This window comes from Mustela putorius, unplaced genomic scaffold, assembly GCF_011764305.1.
Source record: "Mustela putorius furo isolate JIRA1106 unplaced genomic scaffold, ASM1176430v1.1 tig00003896_pilon_pilon_pilon, whole genome shotgun sequence".
In the NCBI taxonomy this organism is placed as follows: Eukaryota; Metazoa; Chordata; class Mammalia; order Carnivora; family Mustelidae; genus Mustela; species Mustela putorius.
Genome location: NW_025422045.1, coordinates 11,617,501 through 11,635,638, shown reverse-complemented (window position 1 = coordinate 11,635,638; position 18,138 = coordinate 11,617,501). Strand labels below are relative to the sequence as shown.

At 50.8% G+C, this 18,138-nt stretch overlaps 1 protein-coding gene across 1 annotated transcript in view; it reads left to right on the top strand.

Annotated features, from left to right (window-relative positions):
* The window catches only part of ITGA11 (integrin subunit alpha 11), a 111,381-nt gene that overhangs the window by 21,819 nt on the left and 71,424 nt on the right, over positions 1 to 18,138 (top strand). The window contains exon 2 of the mRNA XM_045067443.1: positions 7,538 to 7,649. Coding sequence (XP_044923378.1) covers positions 7,538 to 7,649 — 112 coding nt within the window. The remainder of the gene's footprint in view (positions 1 to 7,537; positions 7,650 to 18,138) is intronic.

The following is an 18,138-nucleotide window of genomic DNA, read 5'->3' as shown; positions in this document are numbered from 1 at the left end:
AGAGTCTTAAACCTGATCAAGTGGTGCTCAAACTATGTTCCAGGATACCCCAGGATTCCAAGGAATTAGGACGTTCACTGGGGGTAAAGAGGTACTCCTTATCCCTCACCCTAACCCCAACCTCAACCTCTTGTATCTGCATTTCATGTGTTGATTGTGTTAAAAAAAGCGGGGATTCACTGCAAAAAATTAAAGTTGGGAGACTGCTAGACTTAGAGACATGATCTCTAAAATCCCTGCTTGCTCAGAAAAATAAAATCCGAATACATTTCGCATCCCTGATAACAAATTTGCTACTCCTTTCAGTTGTCTGGGAGGGGTGATAGTGGGTCAGGAGCCCTGGTGATTGGGAGGAAGGAAAATGAGGTACAGGAGGGCCCTCGTGATGAGGAGAGTTTGTTGACTGCATAGACCCTACCTAGAGCCCAGATGCCTTGATGCTCAGGGCTTGTCTGTCTGTCTGTCTGCTGCCCCTGCGTCTGCCATTCTGTGCCCTGACTAGGCACAGCGGCGCTGTTCTAAGGCTGGCTGCATGGCTTAGGTCATGACCTGCTGGCTGGGCCACACTGCTCCCTGACAGGTGAGGACCCGGTCCAGCCCAGCCTTACTCCAGCCTTCCCCGTGAGCCCTTGCAAAGGGAATGATCAGACTGCTACCCTCGAGATCATGAGTCCCCCACAGACCCCCCAGCCTCCCTCTTGTGTGTCTTTGTCAATCACGCTATGAAACCGTTCCTTCCCCTCCCTGACTGTCCATCTTTTAAGAGCCAGACCAAATCAGTTACCAATTGCTTCAATGATGCCGCATAACAAATAACCACCAAAATCTGAGTGACACCCAATAATCATGTAGTTCATATGTCTGACACCAGCGGACCTAAACTAAGTTCAACCAAGTAGCTCTTCTGGTCTCCCTGGGTTTGTTCAGACATCCTGGGGATGGCTGATCTCAGGCAGGGTTGGCTAGGGCAGCTCAGCTCCAGATAGCCTTCATCCTTTTCCTGGCGTCAGTGAGTTAGCCTGAGTGAAATACTTCTGATATCCATGGCAGAAGTGCAAGTGAACAAACAGAAACAAAGCCTTGTAAGACCTCAGCTGGGAGCTGGCTCACTTTAATTTCTGCCTCCTATGGCCCAGCCCCAAGGCCAGCAGGAATGCTCCACAGTGTCTGTTTTGTATTGTTGTTAGGCAGAGCTAAATGGTCCACTTCGTTTCCACACATTTTACTGAGCACCTACTGGGTCCCAAAGCCTTTGTTAGGAATGAAAAGATAAATGAAACCCAGTCCTTGTTCTTCTGTTGCTCAGGGTCTTGGCACTGGGATATGATGTAGGAAATCCATTCTGCTCAGGGTATAGGTTTAACCCCACACTTAACAAAGAGTCATTCGACATCCACACCAGTGGAGGTATGGGCCGAGCTGCTGCCCAAGAGAAGCTTGCAGGACAGTGCAATTGCTCTGTTGTTCAAATAGCTACCCATAGGGGAAGGACTGCACATTTTCCCCACCTGCCAGGGGCTCCCCAGGTCAGAGCCCAGATCCCCACCCTCCTGAGGGCTTCCTGAGGGAATGTGCAGTTACTAGGTTTCTTGGAGGGCAACGGGACCCCGGGGCGCAGGGTCCCGGCTTCTTCCCAGAGCCAGAGGACACCTTAGGCTGGGCCTATCATTTCTCTAGTGCAGGCCTTCTTCCCTCAATGGGCAAGAAGCTTCTCTGATGAGGGGACCACATGCTCCCTCCTCCTAGTCCTTCTCTTAGATCTTATTAGCCCCTATCACAGGGGCCTAGACTAGGGGGTGCCCTGGGGACTTGCCAACCCTGTCCCCAAACCTGGCATTGTCTTCTTGGATGCCTTGTCTTTGGAACAATGGCCTTGGGGCAGAAGGGAAAGGTGACTGGACTGGTAGCAGAGTGAGAATCACCAAACTTTCCTGATTTGCCCAGGCCAGGCAGAGGGGACAGCCACGCCGATGGGGCAAAACAGTCAGACATTGAAACCTCATTTCTGTCTCACTTTGGAAATATGTTATATCGTCTTCCCCAGGGGCCAGAAGTCCACTTTATCATTTCTTTTTGCTCAAGCGAGTTTCTGGGTCTTTCTGCTGCCACACCGCGCTGGGCCGCACCCCTCTCCCCCACCCCACACCCCGCGGCCCCTATCTGTGTGATTGGCTTTTAAACAAACTGAAGTGAAGATTCTTGGGGCCCATGTAAAATTGAGAAGAGGGAGACAATCTGAGAGAGTTCGGGTCACATTTCCACTCCCTCGCCCCCATCCAAGCTCATAGCATCCAAGGAAAACGAAAGTGTTTGCTTACACAGGTGCGACTGCAGCCCAGAGCAGGGCCCGTGGAGTGAGCCGAGGCCGGGTCTGGGCACACGGAGGGCTGCTGTGAGGCCTTCACCCTCAGGCTCCTCCGAGGGGCTTCTTCTTGCTGTCACCGATAGTCTGGTGCTTTCAAGGCCCTTGGGACTCTGGCTGCCTCCTTCTGGCACAGCTGGTTCCTTGTATTCTACATGTTAAGCCCAGGGGTTCACTGATCAGCTCTCTGGTGAGCAGGATTTAGGGCTTAGGACCTGGGACTGGGGAGGGTTTAAGAAGCAGGGGGTGGGAGGGGTCAAGCCTGGGTGAGAGCACTGAGGTCGAGGAATTCAAGTGAGGGGGCGGGGGCTGACAGGGGAGAGGAGGCTTGATGGAGGCAGGCGGCAAGGGGCTGGAGTGCCTCCCTGCCATTCCTAGCTGTGCGACCCCTGCTGGTTTCCAACCAGTGCCTCAGTTTCTTCACCTGTAAAATGAGAATATAATGTGCTTACTTCAAAAGGGTGTTGGGAGGGACGCCTGGGTGGCTCAGTTGGTTGGACGACTGCCTTCAGCTCAGGTCATGATCCCCGAGTCCCGGGATCGAGTCCCGCATCGGACTCCCAGCTCCACGGGGAGTCTGCTTCTCCCTCTGACCTTCTCCTTGCTCATGCTCTCTCTCACTGTCTCTCTCTCAAATAAATAAATAAAAATCTTTAAAAAAAAAAAAAAGGTATTGGGAGGATGATGAAATAAATTTAGAAGAGTGTTTGGTACCTAGTGAATGCTATCCGTGTTGTTATCATAATCTAAGTGGAGGAGACTGTGAGTACCTAAGTCAGAGGGCCGGGAAGTAAACTAAGGCAGGAAGAAGCCAGCAGGTACTGGTTCTTAGCACAGATTCTCAGAAGGTGAGAAATCCATTTCCTCAGAGAGGCTCAGGCAGAAAAGCAGCAGGGGCAAAGGTCCCGAGGCGGGAGGAAGCAAGGGTGTCTGGGGCTCAGAAAGGGGCCCCTAGGGACTGCCCCACAGGGAGCCAGAGGAAACTCACACAAGAGGAGACTGCAGAGGTCTTGGGCCTGCGTGGAGGATTCGGGACAGGGCTGAGCAGTGGTGGGGAGCAATGAAAATGGACTTGTGGCAGCCGCCCCTAGGCTAGAGTGAGCATTCCCCGGGGAGCTGTTGGCCAACAGTAGCTGTGGACGTGTGTTGGCCAGCGCGCTTCGCAGCATTTGGGACGATGACTGCCCCACCTGGTAGCTGGACAGTGGCCTTCACCTTAGCCTGGAGGGGTGCTCAAGCTCAGGACTGTGTCTTCCATCCCTTCTTGGGACTGAATGGTGCTTTTTAAAAAGACAGATATGCTTCTGAAAAAGGGAGCAGCAGCCGATGTCACTTTGGCCCCGGTCCGCAGGAGAGCAGCCCAAACATTGTGGATCTACCCCCTCCATCATCAGTGCCCAGGGCGGAGGGGCGGCAAGCCAGGCTCCTGGTGTGGCTCCAGTTGGCCTATCAGTTCCCGTCTAAAACAACTTTGTTTGGTTTTACTGGTACTCGGAGTCCATAAATCTCTGAGAAGGGTACGTTCCCCAAGCATGGAAGCCGTCTGCCATCAGAAGAGCGCACCACAGATCTTGCTGAGAGCCAAGGTCGGAGTGTCGGACTTGACATCACATTTAGGAAATCCATTCTCTGACTCCGTTTGGCCAAAAGAAAATCCCAGCACCTTGTCACTTAACACCCTGACCCTGAGAGGCTTTTGTCCTCTTCCCTGTGGCCTACTTCACTAATCCTGTCCCCAGGAGGTTGAGGATAGGGGTGTGGGGGGAGACTGGGCTGGTCCCAGACAGACCCCCAAGTGCGGGAAGGAGCACAGAGAGGTTTGCCTTCTCTCCGTGTGCTTCTCCCAGCAGACCCCAAAGACAAAGCCTGCTGACATCTGAGGACAGAAGTCAGGGAAGATCCCCTTCTCTGAAAAGAATATTCCCTCCTCCCTAGAGGGTCCTTCTCATGAAAGTCTGGTCCCCCAGGGGTAACACATCAATCACCCCAGGGCCCGGAGCTCTTTGGTCTTGGACTTGCTCTCATTTAGGGCAAATTATTTAATCTCCCAGAGGTATGGTACCTGTCTTACAGGGTTGGTGTGAGATTTAACTAATGAATGTAAAATTGATGGTTAGATACCTAGAATCGTGCCTGGAACATCTCCGTGCTCAGTGAATAGACTTTTCTTTCTCCTTTTCCTCATGAAAGGAAGAGGACACCCCAGCCCCGTGTGCCTCCTGGTCCCCAACCCTCCAATCAGTTGGTCCATAGGACTCTGCGCCAAGGGCTTGGTCTCTATTCAGGCCCTAAGTGTGAGCAAGAGGGCAAAGCAGTGTCTCGTGCCACTAACGAGAACCTAAGAATATTATCAACTACCATCCAGGTGACAAGAAACAGACAAATATATATTATGTGATCAGTGCTGTCAGGAGGAATGGAGAAGGGGGGTCGAGAGTGACGGGTGGTCTGCTGGTAGACAAAAAGGAGCTAAAACAGGGACACCGGTGACTTAAAGGGTGAGCCATGTGGCTAACCGGGAGAGGAACCTTCCAGGCAGAGGGAACAGCCAGGGCAAAGACACTGAGCAGAGGTGGTCTGACAAAGCACGACTGGAGCAGAAGGATGGAGGAGGAGGACAGGGAATAAGGGGCAGAGGGAACAGCACGAGGGTGGGGGTGGCGACGCAGAGCCTTGTGGGTAAGGAGTCTGGCCCTGACTGTGTGGGGTGGGAACCTGGTGGAGGGGATGGGACTGAGGACTGACAGGACCTCACAGGTTTTAGAAGGATCCCTCTGGCCATGTTCACACAAGAAGCACTGATAGTGGGAAGACCTCAAAGACACAGTTTTTGGCCTTGTTTTCCCTGACCCTCACCGTCCAGGTGGGTGGGTCCCAAGAGCCAGAATAGAATGCGCCTTCCTCTTACTCCGGGCCACCCCCTGCTGCTGAGGTCAGATCCAGAAACAGGAGGACCAGGGACAGCCACGGGGTGTCTACAGGGGGCACAGGGAGCCAGGTAAAGTGTTGCACACAATCAGGGACTGTGTGTGACCTGTGCATATAAAAGTGTGTGTGTGTGTGTGCGTGTGCACGCGGACAGACTTGTGTGTTACATCTGTGTGTGCGAGCATGTGTGTGTGCACACAGGCCTATAGTGTGCATGGGTGTATGCATGTGTGTAAGTGTGTTCATTTATGGGACCGATTTGCAGTTCCTCATCTGCAACTCCACTTCTTTGACTCGTCCATAGCCACCTCTCAGCTCTGCACAGGGGACACTATTGTCCCTCTCTCCTCAATGACATGCCCTTACTGGCTAAGAACTGGTGCTCCTTGATCCCCCTGTGCTCACCAGACCAGGAGCCTCTTCCCTGAGGCTGCGCACTGCTAACCAGGCTGAGAAGCCCATTCATGGTCTGGGCCTTAGAAAGAAGGCACTAAAGGGTTAGGTACTCCTCTGCTCCCACCACCACTCTGGGCCATGACACTAAATTCACTAAGAATCATGAAGACAAGATTGGCAGCTACATAGCAACTTGCTGCCATGGTCCTTATCCCCAGCGGGCATTGCTCACAGATCACAGTAGTCTTGCCTGCTCAGTACAGACTTGACCTCAGAATCTTTCTTAACTCAGTGCTCTAGGCAGCACTAATAATCAATTGACATTAGATATATCTAATATCCCTACTCTAAGGCATTCCAGTTTTCCCTCTGGGACTGTAATTCAATGACTCTAATGATGAAACTGTATCCATTTTCAGAGCAAAAAAAGTGTGGAAGAAACTACTTGCTCCCATACAATAGGTCTTATTCAAGTAGGTGCTCCTGGATATCACCCTCAAACACTCAGGCCAGGGTTCAGTGTCCACGGGAAGGACAATGGGACACTCAAGGTGCAAGTCTCACATTCAGAGGCCTTGTCTAGGGGGCTACCCTTCGCTACCCACATCACAAGACTGTCATGGAGGTCAAAGGGTAACATATATATAGACGTTCTTTGAAAGGCATAAAGTGCCCTACACATGAAAGGGGTGACAATGACATTCTGTCTATTCTATTCTATTCTATTGGTTGTACTTCACTAATCTGAAAGTTTGGTCTCATGGTAGGATCCTACCCCTTAAATCATGGGTCCCAAGTTCGGTGTTCCTGTTAATGATAATAGGTAAGGAGGCCAGACATGCCCAGAAAATGCCTCATGGAGAGAAGGAGTCAAAGAGCAGGCATCTGAGGGGCTAGCTCCTGATGCTACCACTGACTTGCTGTGCATCCCTGGACAAGCCTCCTTCACCTCTCTGGGGCTGAAACCCCTCTGCCAAATATAGATGATGCTTGCTTATTTTCCCAAGGTTCCTTAAGGGAAAATAATGGCTGATGTGAGGAGACGCAGAAACCCAAGTTACCATGCAGATGTGGGTTGTTGTTTGTTGTGATTTGGTACAAGAATACCAAAGGCTCAACACCAAGGCTTTCCAGGAGATAGAATCAGTTCACTGATGTGTGACCTAACCAAACAGAGAAGACGGTAGAGGCCGGGGTGAAAGAGTTATGGAACTCTTCCTCTGCTTTTCATTGACTGCCTCAGCCAAGCAGTGTCCCCAACTAAAGCCAGGCAGAGCTTTGCAAATTGATTCAGAAGGCAGTGGTGAACTGGCAGAGTTGGAGCCATGACCATTAGGACCCCAGGCTTGGGGGACAGGTGGGAAGCCAGTTCTTTGACTCTTTAACAGGCAGAGATGAGAGGAGACCAGAGAGGAAAGAATAGGAGGGAAAGAAGGAGGAGAAAGGAGGGAAAATAGAAAACAAAACGGAAGAAGATAGCAAAAGCTAAAAGAAGCAGTATTGGAGGTAGGAGTGGTAGAGGAGGAAAGGAGTGGCCTTGTCCCCACCCCTACCGTGGGACCAAGAATCCTCAGTGGGAGGGACCAGGTCTTCCCAGCCAGACCTGATCTACCTGGGAATACATTTTATGCCTCCCCTATCAGATTATGGCTCTTGCAGGGCCAGGGCTGGGCCTTCTCCCATCAGACCATGGACTCCTACAAGCGGGGACTACCTTAGCCATTTCATATGGGGACTCCCCAAGGAAAGGGGAATATACTCCTCCTATAGCCAAGACCTGTCAGTGGGGCCCATCAAACCATTGGGGCCCACCCCTCTGCCTGCCTGATTACCCTCTTCTCCCCATCCCAGGGTTCACAGACACCTTCAACATAGACACCAGAAAACCTCGAATCATTGCCGGCTCCAGGGCTGCCTTCTTCGGCTACACAGTGCAGCAGCATGACATCGACGGCAAGAAGTGGTGAGTGAGAGCTGCCTCCCCAGCCTACCCTAGACCTCCCCACACCTGTCCCCTCCACCAGCTGCCCAACATGGCTCTCACATATGCAGACACCCCCACGTCCAGTGACTTGATTTCCTGTCCCAGCTGCCCAGGGTCTGCCCCTGACTGTGAAACCTCAAGCATTCCATAGCTGGCCCTCGATCTTCTCATCTGAAAAATGGGGATGAAAACAACACAGGGAGCAGGCATCCTAGAACCAATAGTTACTATCTATCTCTCCCATTTGCTTATTGTTTACTTTGTTTTATTTTACTTCATATACTAATTATAGTTATTTTGAAGTCCGTGGCTAATGCCAATATCTGAAGCATCTTCAGGTCTGCTTCTAGTGACTATTTCATCTCATGATTATTGGTCATTTTTTCCTGATTCTTTCCCTGTTCAGTAATTTTTGTATTTTATTCTATGGTGAATATTGTGAATAGTACACAGTAGAGACTCTAGGTTATGTTATCTTCCTTTAAAGAAGTACACATTTTGTTCTGATAGGCAATTAAAATACTGAGGAAATCACCTAGATCTTACCGTGGCTTGATCTTACTATGGCTTGGCCTGGGCCTTGGTTAGGGCAGATATCATCTTGTTTTGTCCTTACTTCAGGGCTGTGGTCTTTATTCCTAGGGCATGGATTTTCTGGGATCTCAACTGAAAGCCTGTAGTATTCATTAAAGTTTCTCCATTCAGACTGAGCATGTACCCCAACATATCCCAAGCACTGGACAGTCTCTAATATCTCTTCCCCAAGGGCTCTTCTCTAACAGATTTTCTAGAGTCTCCCACTATGCATACACAACTTAGAAGCCAGCCAAGGATCCTGAGGGGAAATTTTAGCAGAATTTTGGGGGCTCTTTCTCTGTGGCTCTCTCCCTCTGCCTGCCCCCACCAGACTCTAGTTTCAGCCCCAACTCCAATCACTGTTCCCTCCATGCAGCAAGACTGCTGCTCTCTGGATTCCATTCCCATACCAAAATAAGGAAAATGCCTTCATGGAGAGGGCTAGGTTGAATGTGGCATTAGCTGCTGGGGTTCCCTTTTCTCAAGTAATGGCCTTTGCGTTGATTGCTGTCCAGTGCCTGAAAATAATTGTTCCATGTGTTTTATGTAGCTTTTGCAGTTAGTTTATGGCTACAACTGAAAGTCCTCTTTCCTATTACCAACTGAGATTTCACTTCTCCGACCTTCCCTTCCCATCACTGGATGAGTTGCCCCCATAAGGTTTGTATTTCATTTTTTATAATGTTTATCAAGCTGAATAGTGGTCACCTTTTTTCCTAAAATGAGGGGTACACTCCTTGGCAATTAGTAGATACACAAAAGAACATGCCTTGAAAGACTAAATTAATGATTTAAACCTCTCTCACCCTGCCCAAACATAAGAGGCATAACATCCAAACTTTTTACACAGGATGAAGGTTTAAGGATGAAATAGAACTGGCTTTGGCAAGATTGAAATTGTTTTGACTCATATTTGTTTATTAAGCTTCTGTTAATAAACTGTACTAGACTCTGCAAAATATTAGTATGAGTAAGACATGGTTTCACTCTCAAATAATTCACAGACCATTTGAGGAGGCCACACTAATACCCCTGAAATAATTAAATTATACAAGACAAAATACAAGCTGGTGTTCATTATGTTTCTCTTTGTGAGGCCACTTTCTCCATGAGGCTCTCCAGATCCTTCTCCTAGCCTAAGATGGTCTGACCCTTCCCAAGCCCTCTCTTCTGGTGACAATATCACTTCCTACCTTATGTTGGAGTCACTTAGGCGTATCTCCCCTCCTGGACACCATCATCATCTCCCAGCACAGCATCTTGCTCATAAAAGAAACTCAGCCAGAGTTCAAAAGGAGAAATCTGCATGCCCGGGGTCTCTGGAAGGGCTTCATGGAAGAGGGGCATTTGAGTGAGGTCTTGGAGGATGGGCCTAGATGAGCAGTAATGTAGGATAGATTCAACTCCTGGTCCTGTTTGCTGATCTGGGTACGTCATGGAAGGGGAGTGGTATTGTACTGGAGCCACTTGACCTCGGCTTGTTTTCTGCCATAGCTCATGGGCTGGGAGAGCCAGAGAGAGGCCTCAGAGTCCCAGGGAGCCGCAGCTCATGCAGAACGATCTGGGGCCCACAGGACCCTTCAGGAATCCCTGTCCTCACTGCAGGGATACCCCTGCTCATCTTACTTCCTTGCTTCCCCTCTGGCCCCCATTTTTCCTGTCCTCTAGGCAGCATCTCAAGAGTTGTATTCAGACCTAAGCCCCTGGGGATGTTGATCATAGGGAAAGAGGTTGATGCCAGTGTAATTTGGGAGATGCTGGCTGGACATGATGCATGGGGACGGCCCCAGGGGTTTGTGTTGGTTCAACTCCCTGCCAGGAGACACCTTAAAGGGAAGACAAGTGCAAGCAAAGGTTTGCCGTCCAAAGATGGCGGCTTGGGGGGAGGTCTTGGGAGAAGCTCTGTTTCCCTGCACCTCTATTAGCTGGTGTGTAAAATGGGTATGAACATACCTATCTCAGTGCTAGGCAAGGTCAAAAAATACCTGAAATGTGAATGTGCAGAGCAGGAAATTGGGGATTGAATTCCTTACAGCCAGCAAGAGGCCAAATCTGAAATTGGGCCTCTGCAACTTGGTTGAGCATCTTTCTCTGACCCAGGCTCTTCCTGCCTCCTGGGTATGGACTTGGATCCCAGGCCCACATCTCCTGGGCCTGTAGTGAGGCCACAGAATCTGTGTTTTAAAGAGCTCCCCCAGGAGACTCTAGCAGGGGGAGGGGGACTCCTGAGGATCACCATCTCCACTGGAGGAAGCGACGTGCCAGTGTGGAACCACATCACTCCCCAGCCCCTGCCCAAAGACTCAGCTCCCAACCCTGCCACAGAGAAGGCCCCTCCCCCAGCTATCATCCACCACAGGCGCCTATGAGGCCCAGCCCCCATTTACCAGACTGTGGGCCTCCTTAAACGTCAAGGGCACCCGAGCCTGATGGAAACAGTTGGAGGATGAGGGGAAAGACTTGGTGGGGATGCCACTTTATTTTCTGAACCCCTCACCTCCTGCCTATGGGGCCCCCAATTCCAGGCTCAAACTGGTCAAAGCTGGTGGACACAATTTTGAACAGTTTCCCACATGCCTTGGTTTTAGCAACAATAACAACATGCACAGACACACAAAAAGGAAAAAAGAAAACAAATTCCTCTTGTGCTGAGTATTCTCTGCTCCTGCTTTTAAAGCCCCTGTGTATTTCCAGAGAAATTTAATCCATATGACTCTAATGCATGTACATTGAAGTCATTAAATCAGTTGGTTTTTAAAGTCTTCAGTTCCCAGGAGCAGGAAGCCTCCTCGTGCTGAAGAGAAACAGAACTAGGCCTCACAGGCTTTCAGTTTGTCACTGAAGCTCTCACCCCTTGGAGAGAGAAGCCTCAGCTCTCGGCAAGGCAGGGCATTTGGCACCCTCCCATCATGGGCAGTGGGGAGCGGAAGCCAAACAGCCTTAGTGGGCTCCGCAAAGGGGCCCCTTTGGAACTTAAACCCCTTTGGGCTTTAAGAACAAGAGGGCATGGCAAGTTCCCTGGGGTGCAAGTTAGGGACATGAGCAACTTGTGAGAGAAGTTGGCTTGTCCCCATTTTACAGATGGAGGAACTGAAACGCAAGAGAGAGAGAGGACATAATTAGTAAGGCTCTGAGCCAGGTCTGGAGCCCAGATCTCATTAGGCCCAAGGGGGCCCAGAACAGAAGCAGCCCCAGCCCAGAGGCCAGCTGGAACCTACAGTCTTCCTTTAAGGTGCCCCTCCCCACTGGCCCCGCTGCTGGCCTCACAAGAACCAAGGCAATGGTGTCCCTAGGACCCAACACTAGCAGATTCACATAAATGTGCTGAGCCCAGACAGGAAGGGAGGGTGTATGTTCATAGAACCCGAATACTCCATGATAAATACCAAGAGAGGGCACACAGAAAGGATGGTGGGAATCCATGTGATGGAGAAAGTTCTAATTCAGTAAGTGGAGGGAATCAGGAAAGGCTGTGGAAGAGGGGGCTTTCAGATGGGTAGGATTTCCATGGGCAGAATGCACATGGGTGAGAGAACTGGAGGGACTAGCATGGATATTTGTACAGAGATGGAAAAGAAGAGGCCATGCTTAGAAAAAGGATACTTGGGGCGCCTGGGTGGCTCAGTGGGTTAAAGCCTCTGCCTTCGGCTCCGGTCATGATCCCAGGGTCCTGGGATCGAGCCCCACATCGGGATCTCTGCTCAGCGGGGAGCCTGCTTCTCCTCTCTCTCTCTCTGCCTGCCTCTCTGACTACTTGTGATCTCTACCTGTCGAATAAATAAATGGAATCTTTAAAAAAAAAAAGAAAAAGAAAAAGAAAAAGGATACTTCCCATGTGGCTAGAGGAGAAGGTGCAGAAAGCCAAGCAGGGAGGTCACAGGCTGGGAGGGTGAGGAGAACACCAGAGAAGGGGACTGTATCTGGGAGGCAATGGGGAGCCAATGGAGGTTTTAGAGCAGGAGAGTGGTTCATCAGAGCTGTAATTTCTGGAGTGCTCAATTTGGCTACTATGTGGAGGAGGGAATTGAGGGAAGGAGAGCCTGGAAGTGAGGAGGCTGGTGGGAGGCCTATGGAAGTCTAGGCGAGTGGAGGGTATAAGGCCTGGGGCTTGAGGAAGGGGCCTGCTTTGTGAGTGTCAACAGTTCATTCATTCATCCTTGTGAGCCTGGTGTTAGGTCCTGGGAATTCAATGGTGAGCAAAACTGCAAAGTCCCAACCCTGAGGGAGCTCTTCTTCTAGTGGGACAAGACAGGTTGTTAGTTTGCGCATTGTCTGTCCAGTGGTGATCTGGGCAACAGAGATACATTAGGCAAGGGAAGAGGGCTTATAAGTGGGGTGGCGGGGTGAGGTGAGTGCTGCCACCTTATGCAGGTCACCAAGAAAGGCCTCAGTGCTCGGGTGATAGCCATCAGAGACCTGAAGGAAAGGGAGAGTGGGACAATCATGGATACCTGAGAAAAGACTCTTCTAGGTGGAGGGAATGACAAGTGCAAAGGCCCTGAGGTAGGAAGATGCTTGGAATGTTCAAGGAACAATGTGTGTGGTTGGAGTCGAGTGAGTTAGGGCAAGAAGGAGGCAGTTGAAACAGTATGAAAGGTGACTGAGGGCAAATCTTGCTGACTGGGAAGCCAAACTCGGCAACAGGAGACCAACTTTGGGGGAACATGAGCTAAGCTTTGGTCCCACTTGGTTTGAAGTATCCAAGGGTCATCGGGTATAAGTCATCAGCTGGCAGCAGGGGCCAGAGACCTTCAACTGGGTGGGGAGATCAGAGCCAAGATTCAGATGTGTTTGGGAGAACTACATTCTAAGAGGAGCAATCAGAGAGAAGGAGGGGGCTGCGGAAAGCACTGTCAGATGCCTATGGGTATGAGTGGGGAGGAGGGAGAGAGAACAATCAGAGGTACGGGCAAAAGGGAGTGCAGTGTCCCAGAGGGCAGAGGAAGGGAGAACTGCAACAGAGAGGGGGTGGGGTTATCCCGAGTGTCCCTCCGGGAAGTAGTGGCGGGGCCCAGCTGGGGAGCATACAGCGCTGGGCAAACCCATACAGGACCAGAGCCCTTGCAATGGATGGAAATGCCCGTGATGTGAACTTAGGCACACAGAGTCAGTCAAGAGCTCTCCAAAGGACTCCGTGCAACATCTGTGAAGTCTTCAGTTCCTACTCTGGATCAAGTGGTTCTCAAACCTCAGTGGGTGTCAGAGTCCCTGGAAGGCTCATTACATGGGATCCCTGGGCGCCAGGTCCAGAATTTCAGAGTCACTAGGTCTGGGGTGGGACCTGAGAATGCACTTATCCAGCAAGTCCCCAGGGGCGGCTGGTGCTGTCAGTCTGGGGACCACGCTCTGAGAACCACAGACTAGAGATTTCTGTTCCCGGTATCTTAAGCTGATGACAACAGGCAGACACTAAATGACCAGAACCGTGTAGGTGCCCCCATGTGTGGGGAAATGGGGACTTGGGGAGCCACAGTCAGCTGGGGGTGAGGCTTGAGAAAGACCTGCTCACACCTCACTGTCATCCCTGGGCATCCTCCTGTCTCTCTGAGTCCTTCCTCTGCTTTCTCCTTCCATTGGATATTCTTTTTTCTTCTCTTTGCTCATTTCCTCTTGCTAGTTTCCGGATTTCTTGCCCTGCTCCTTACTAGGTAATACCTATTTCACCTAAGTTCTAATTGGGGTAAGGTGTTGATTCTTTCATAGCATGGACCATCTAAATGGACATTCTGAGATAAGTCCCACGCATGATAGAATTGGGGGTGGACTGGAATGTATCCACGAACACCAGGTGTCAAGCCTAAGCCCGGGGTGCCCTCTGGCCCTGCCATTCTCTCCTGTCCCAGCCCCGGCCGATTTCCAGCCTCTCATTGGTGGCCCCTTCCCTCGAGGTTGTGGCAGGTCTCATGGTTGGCAGAGCTGTCCTGCCTGGGCACATAAATGAAGACACACTGAGGGGGCTTTTTACTAAGGAGACATCTAAGCTTCGGAGCCACATGGACCTGGGTTCTGTTCTCTGCTCAGCCACTTTCCAAGCCAAGGGAATGGAGCACTTTATAGCCACTTTCTGGACCACATTTTCTTCATCTGTGAAATGGGCGCAATGATGCCAGAGCCCAAAAGGGCTTTCCTGAAGGTGAAATAGGAGATGGTGTAGGAAGTGTCTACTGTGGGCAGATTTTGCTGGAGTTATATTTCCCTGCGCTGGTCTATGCTCCATAAAAGAATATGGTGTCCGGGGAGAGGTTTCGGGGAAAAGGGCCCGAGCGACTGTTGCTTGGGCAGAACGGCGGGTCTTCTCCAAGCCCGTCCCTCCTCCTCTTTGGTGCCCTTATGGGCAGTCAGGCCTGGGGCAGATTCAACCTTTGCTGCTATAAAATTGCACTGTGGGGCAGCCTAAGCTCTTCTCCTGGCTCAGGCCCCCAGAACAGCCTCCCAAGACCACAGGGCAGAAGTGCCCTCTGCTATTTTCTCTTGGAACAAATAAAATCTGGTACCATGAGTCATTCTGGTTAAAGGATAAATCACTACAGAAGCAAAGCCCAGGGCAGGATGAAACCATCCAAGGCACCAGAGAGAGGAAGAGAGAGAGAAAAACTATGCTGGTGGGGAAACGTTGGCTCAGGGCCCAGGCCCCCAGCCGAACCCTGCAGGCAACGCACGCCCCGGAAAAGCGTGAGCTGGGGTGGGCAGCAGCAGTGGAAATCCAGACAGCTGTCCTTCCAGACCAGAGCCCGAGGCGCCTTCAGGCCCTCAGAGACACAGAGCAGGCTCTGCGCTGCCAGGGAGAGCCCACAGCGGGAACTCTGGGGCCATGTGCACAGGAGAGACTAGGCCTGCGAAAGTTTTCCAGGCATCCCGCATCCGCAGATACTGCTTCTGTTCTTGCCTTTTTCTCTCTCCCTCTCTCTTTTCTTTCTCCTTCACCATCTGCTTCTTTTTTTTCTTTTTAAGGCCACAACCACACAGGGAAGTCCCAGGACTTGAAGAGTATGTCAGCTAAGGCTCAGGTTACCCACCCCCCCCATGTGCACACGCATGCATGCGCACGCGCATGCACACACACACACACACACACACAGCTGGTCAACCTGAGGCCCTCGGGGTCCCGGAACAACCTTAGTGCTGAGCACAGAAAGGCAGAGAGCCAACCATTGCATGCTTTGAGGGTAAGTGGAAACATTGCAAGGAAAGTCTCCAGGTTACTAACCTCCTTGAAAGCAAATAAATTTCATTTGGGCAGTTCAGGGAAGCCAGAGGGATTTGCGAACTCAGCATCTTCTCCACCACCCCCCCCACCCCAACCCCACCCCACCCCCACATACACACATACCCCAGGGGCCTATGGTCTCTTCCACCTGGCTCTTTGGCCTCTGCCAGCACGCTCTTTTAAGGACCCACAGCGCAGGACAGGGAAGGAGGGCTCCTCATATGACGTGGAGAACAAACTGATGCTGAAATATACTCCATCTTGAGAATGGCTTTCTATAATTTCATAGGATTGAATGAATTTTCAAGACTGGTTATTAATGGCGCTTTAGCCCTTTATCCGCAATTCTCATAACTGACAATAGGGGGAGCAAGGCCGGCCAGTAGGCGTTCCTTAACATCAATCATCTAGGCTTCCCATTGATGTTACAGCTCAGGGCTAACAACCTGTGCCTCCATGCCTTCCGGCTACAAAATGTGAAAGACTAAGCTCCTTATTGAAAACCATAATTGGAAGAAACATGCCTTAAAGTTATATTCAGTTATAAAACCAAATCAGTGGGCTGTACATGCTTTTTCTCACTAACCTCAACTGTGATGGCCCACAGCTTAACTTAACCCTTGCTTTCTCCAGGCTTGAACAGAATACCTCCTTCTAGCTTTCCCTGACTACTTTGTGAAGAATTAAGAGCTCTTTGGGATTTCAATCTCTTTTCAATGGCTCTTCTTTTTCACACGGCTGCATCCCTCAGACATACAGCCAATGGCAAACGCCTGCCGTTGACTCAAGACCGTCTTGACAAGGTTGCTCTTGCCTTCTGTGGAATCTCTAAATCCTTTCCACTTTCCCTCTTGAATCACTTATTCCTGGTTTAGCTGTGATGAGTCACCCTGAGCCAATAAAGCAGACAGACGTGGAGAGTTATACACAAAGGCAGTTAAGAAAAGTGGCAAAGGACCCCCAAGGGTAGGGCTCGCCTTTGATTTGTCTTTGCCTGGCACAGACCCAAAGAGGGAGGAGGGGAGGATGGTTCTAGAAGTCAGGCTATGACCTACCTAAATCTCAGGGCAGCCCTAAGCTGGACATTCTGGTGGTAAAGAGGCTGGGGACAGTGACTCCACATGGGAGGAGTTGGTGAGAGACTGAAGTATGGGTGGGGGGCGGCAGAGTGGGAGTCAGGCAGGCAGCAGGTGGGGGCTGGACAGGGGTCTAGTCCCATGCCGGGTGCCTACTTCATAGCCTCAGGTCCTCTTTGCTTCTCTCCTACCACTGAGCCAGGGATTTTGTAAGCCAAGAGGGAGGATGATGGGGTTGATGTAATGACAGATTCTATCCATCCAGTGGTTGGAGGGAGTCTGCTGCCTCCGTGCTTCCTTATGGCTTCTCCAATAATAATGCTGTAGGAAGAGCCATTACTCACAATCCAGAGGGAGAGGAGGGAAATGAATCTGAGCTCTGAACCAGACAGAAAGTACTTCGAAGGATTTTGCATAGCCAGTAATTCCCTGATGCAACTCAGGGCTGGTGTCTGTGTGTCCCGCCCTCCTGTGCCCAGAGCCAGAGATAATGAGGCCCCAGAGCTGCCCAGTAGACAGCTGGGTGACTTGGGTTAATGTCCAAGGAAACACCTAGCACAAGCTCAGACACAAGATCAACTGCCCCGTCATTTGGGCGTGCATTAGTTTATTTGCTTGTTATTACAAAGTGCTTTCAAAGTCCATGTTTGTTAAGTAGTGTTTGTTAACAGTTTTATGACCAGGCATCCTGTCCCCAGTTCCTATTATCCTGTTTTCCATTATCTCAAAGCCTAGTAATCACCTCATAATATAATCCAGGGGTTCCTCAAGCTGGCAGAACAGAATTGCCTGCAAAAGTATTGAAAAGAATACAGATTCCTTAGCCCAGTCCAAGACTTGCCAAATCGGAATCTGTGGAGGTAGGAATCCATACTTCTAAACATACCCACACAAGTTGGATGCCCAGCCAAGTTTCCGGAACCACTGATTTAGGGGGTCTGTGAGTTCTCATGGATTCATGGGTTAGCTCCTTTCCAGGCTTACACTGAGAGTGACCCTCAATTCCTGAACCCAAAGGCATGGCCAGATGCAGGAATTAAGGACTCTGGAAAGTGGGGGGAGGGGGGCAGGGGGTTAATCTGATCAGGGGGAAATGTGATGGTCTTCGGCAGGTAGGCATCTAAGCATCTATATACAGTTCAGGTCACATTAGGTAGAGTTCTCTGAACAAGCGAGGGGAGAAGGGTGGGAATTTGGGGTGTTGAGGAGATGCGGGTGGGGAGGAAGAAGGGGGATGAATGGCATGAGCACAGCTGAGAATGACCTCACGCCGAGCTCTGTGAAGGCAGGCACTTGTCTGTCTCTCTGGGTCCATCCCTGGCCCATGGGAGCCTTTGCCACAGCAGGTGCAGTAGAAGCACGCCCACAGCCTGGCCCCGTCAGGACTCGGCGATCATTCCTCCTCGTGGAGGGCTAGTCACCTTGAAAGGCTCTATCTAGCAGCTGCCTGCTCCAGAAAGGATCCCCAGATGGCTGAGCTAGTGCCCTTCCTCTACATCCCCACCACATCCGGGGCCCCTCTCGTAGCGCTATCCTCTGCCCTGAAATCACCAGGGGCTTGTCTCTCCACCTGCTCCCAATTAAGGGTGTGGACCAGGCTCCATTTGGC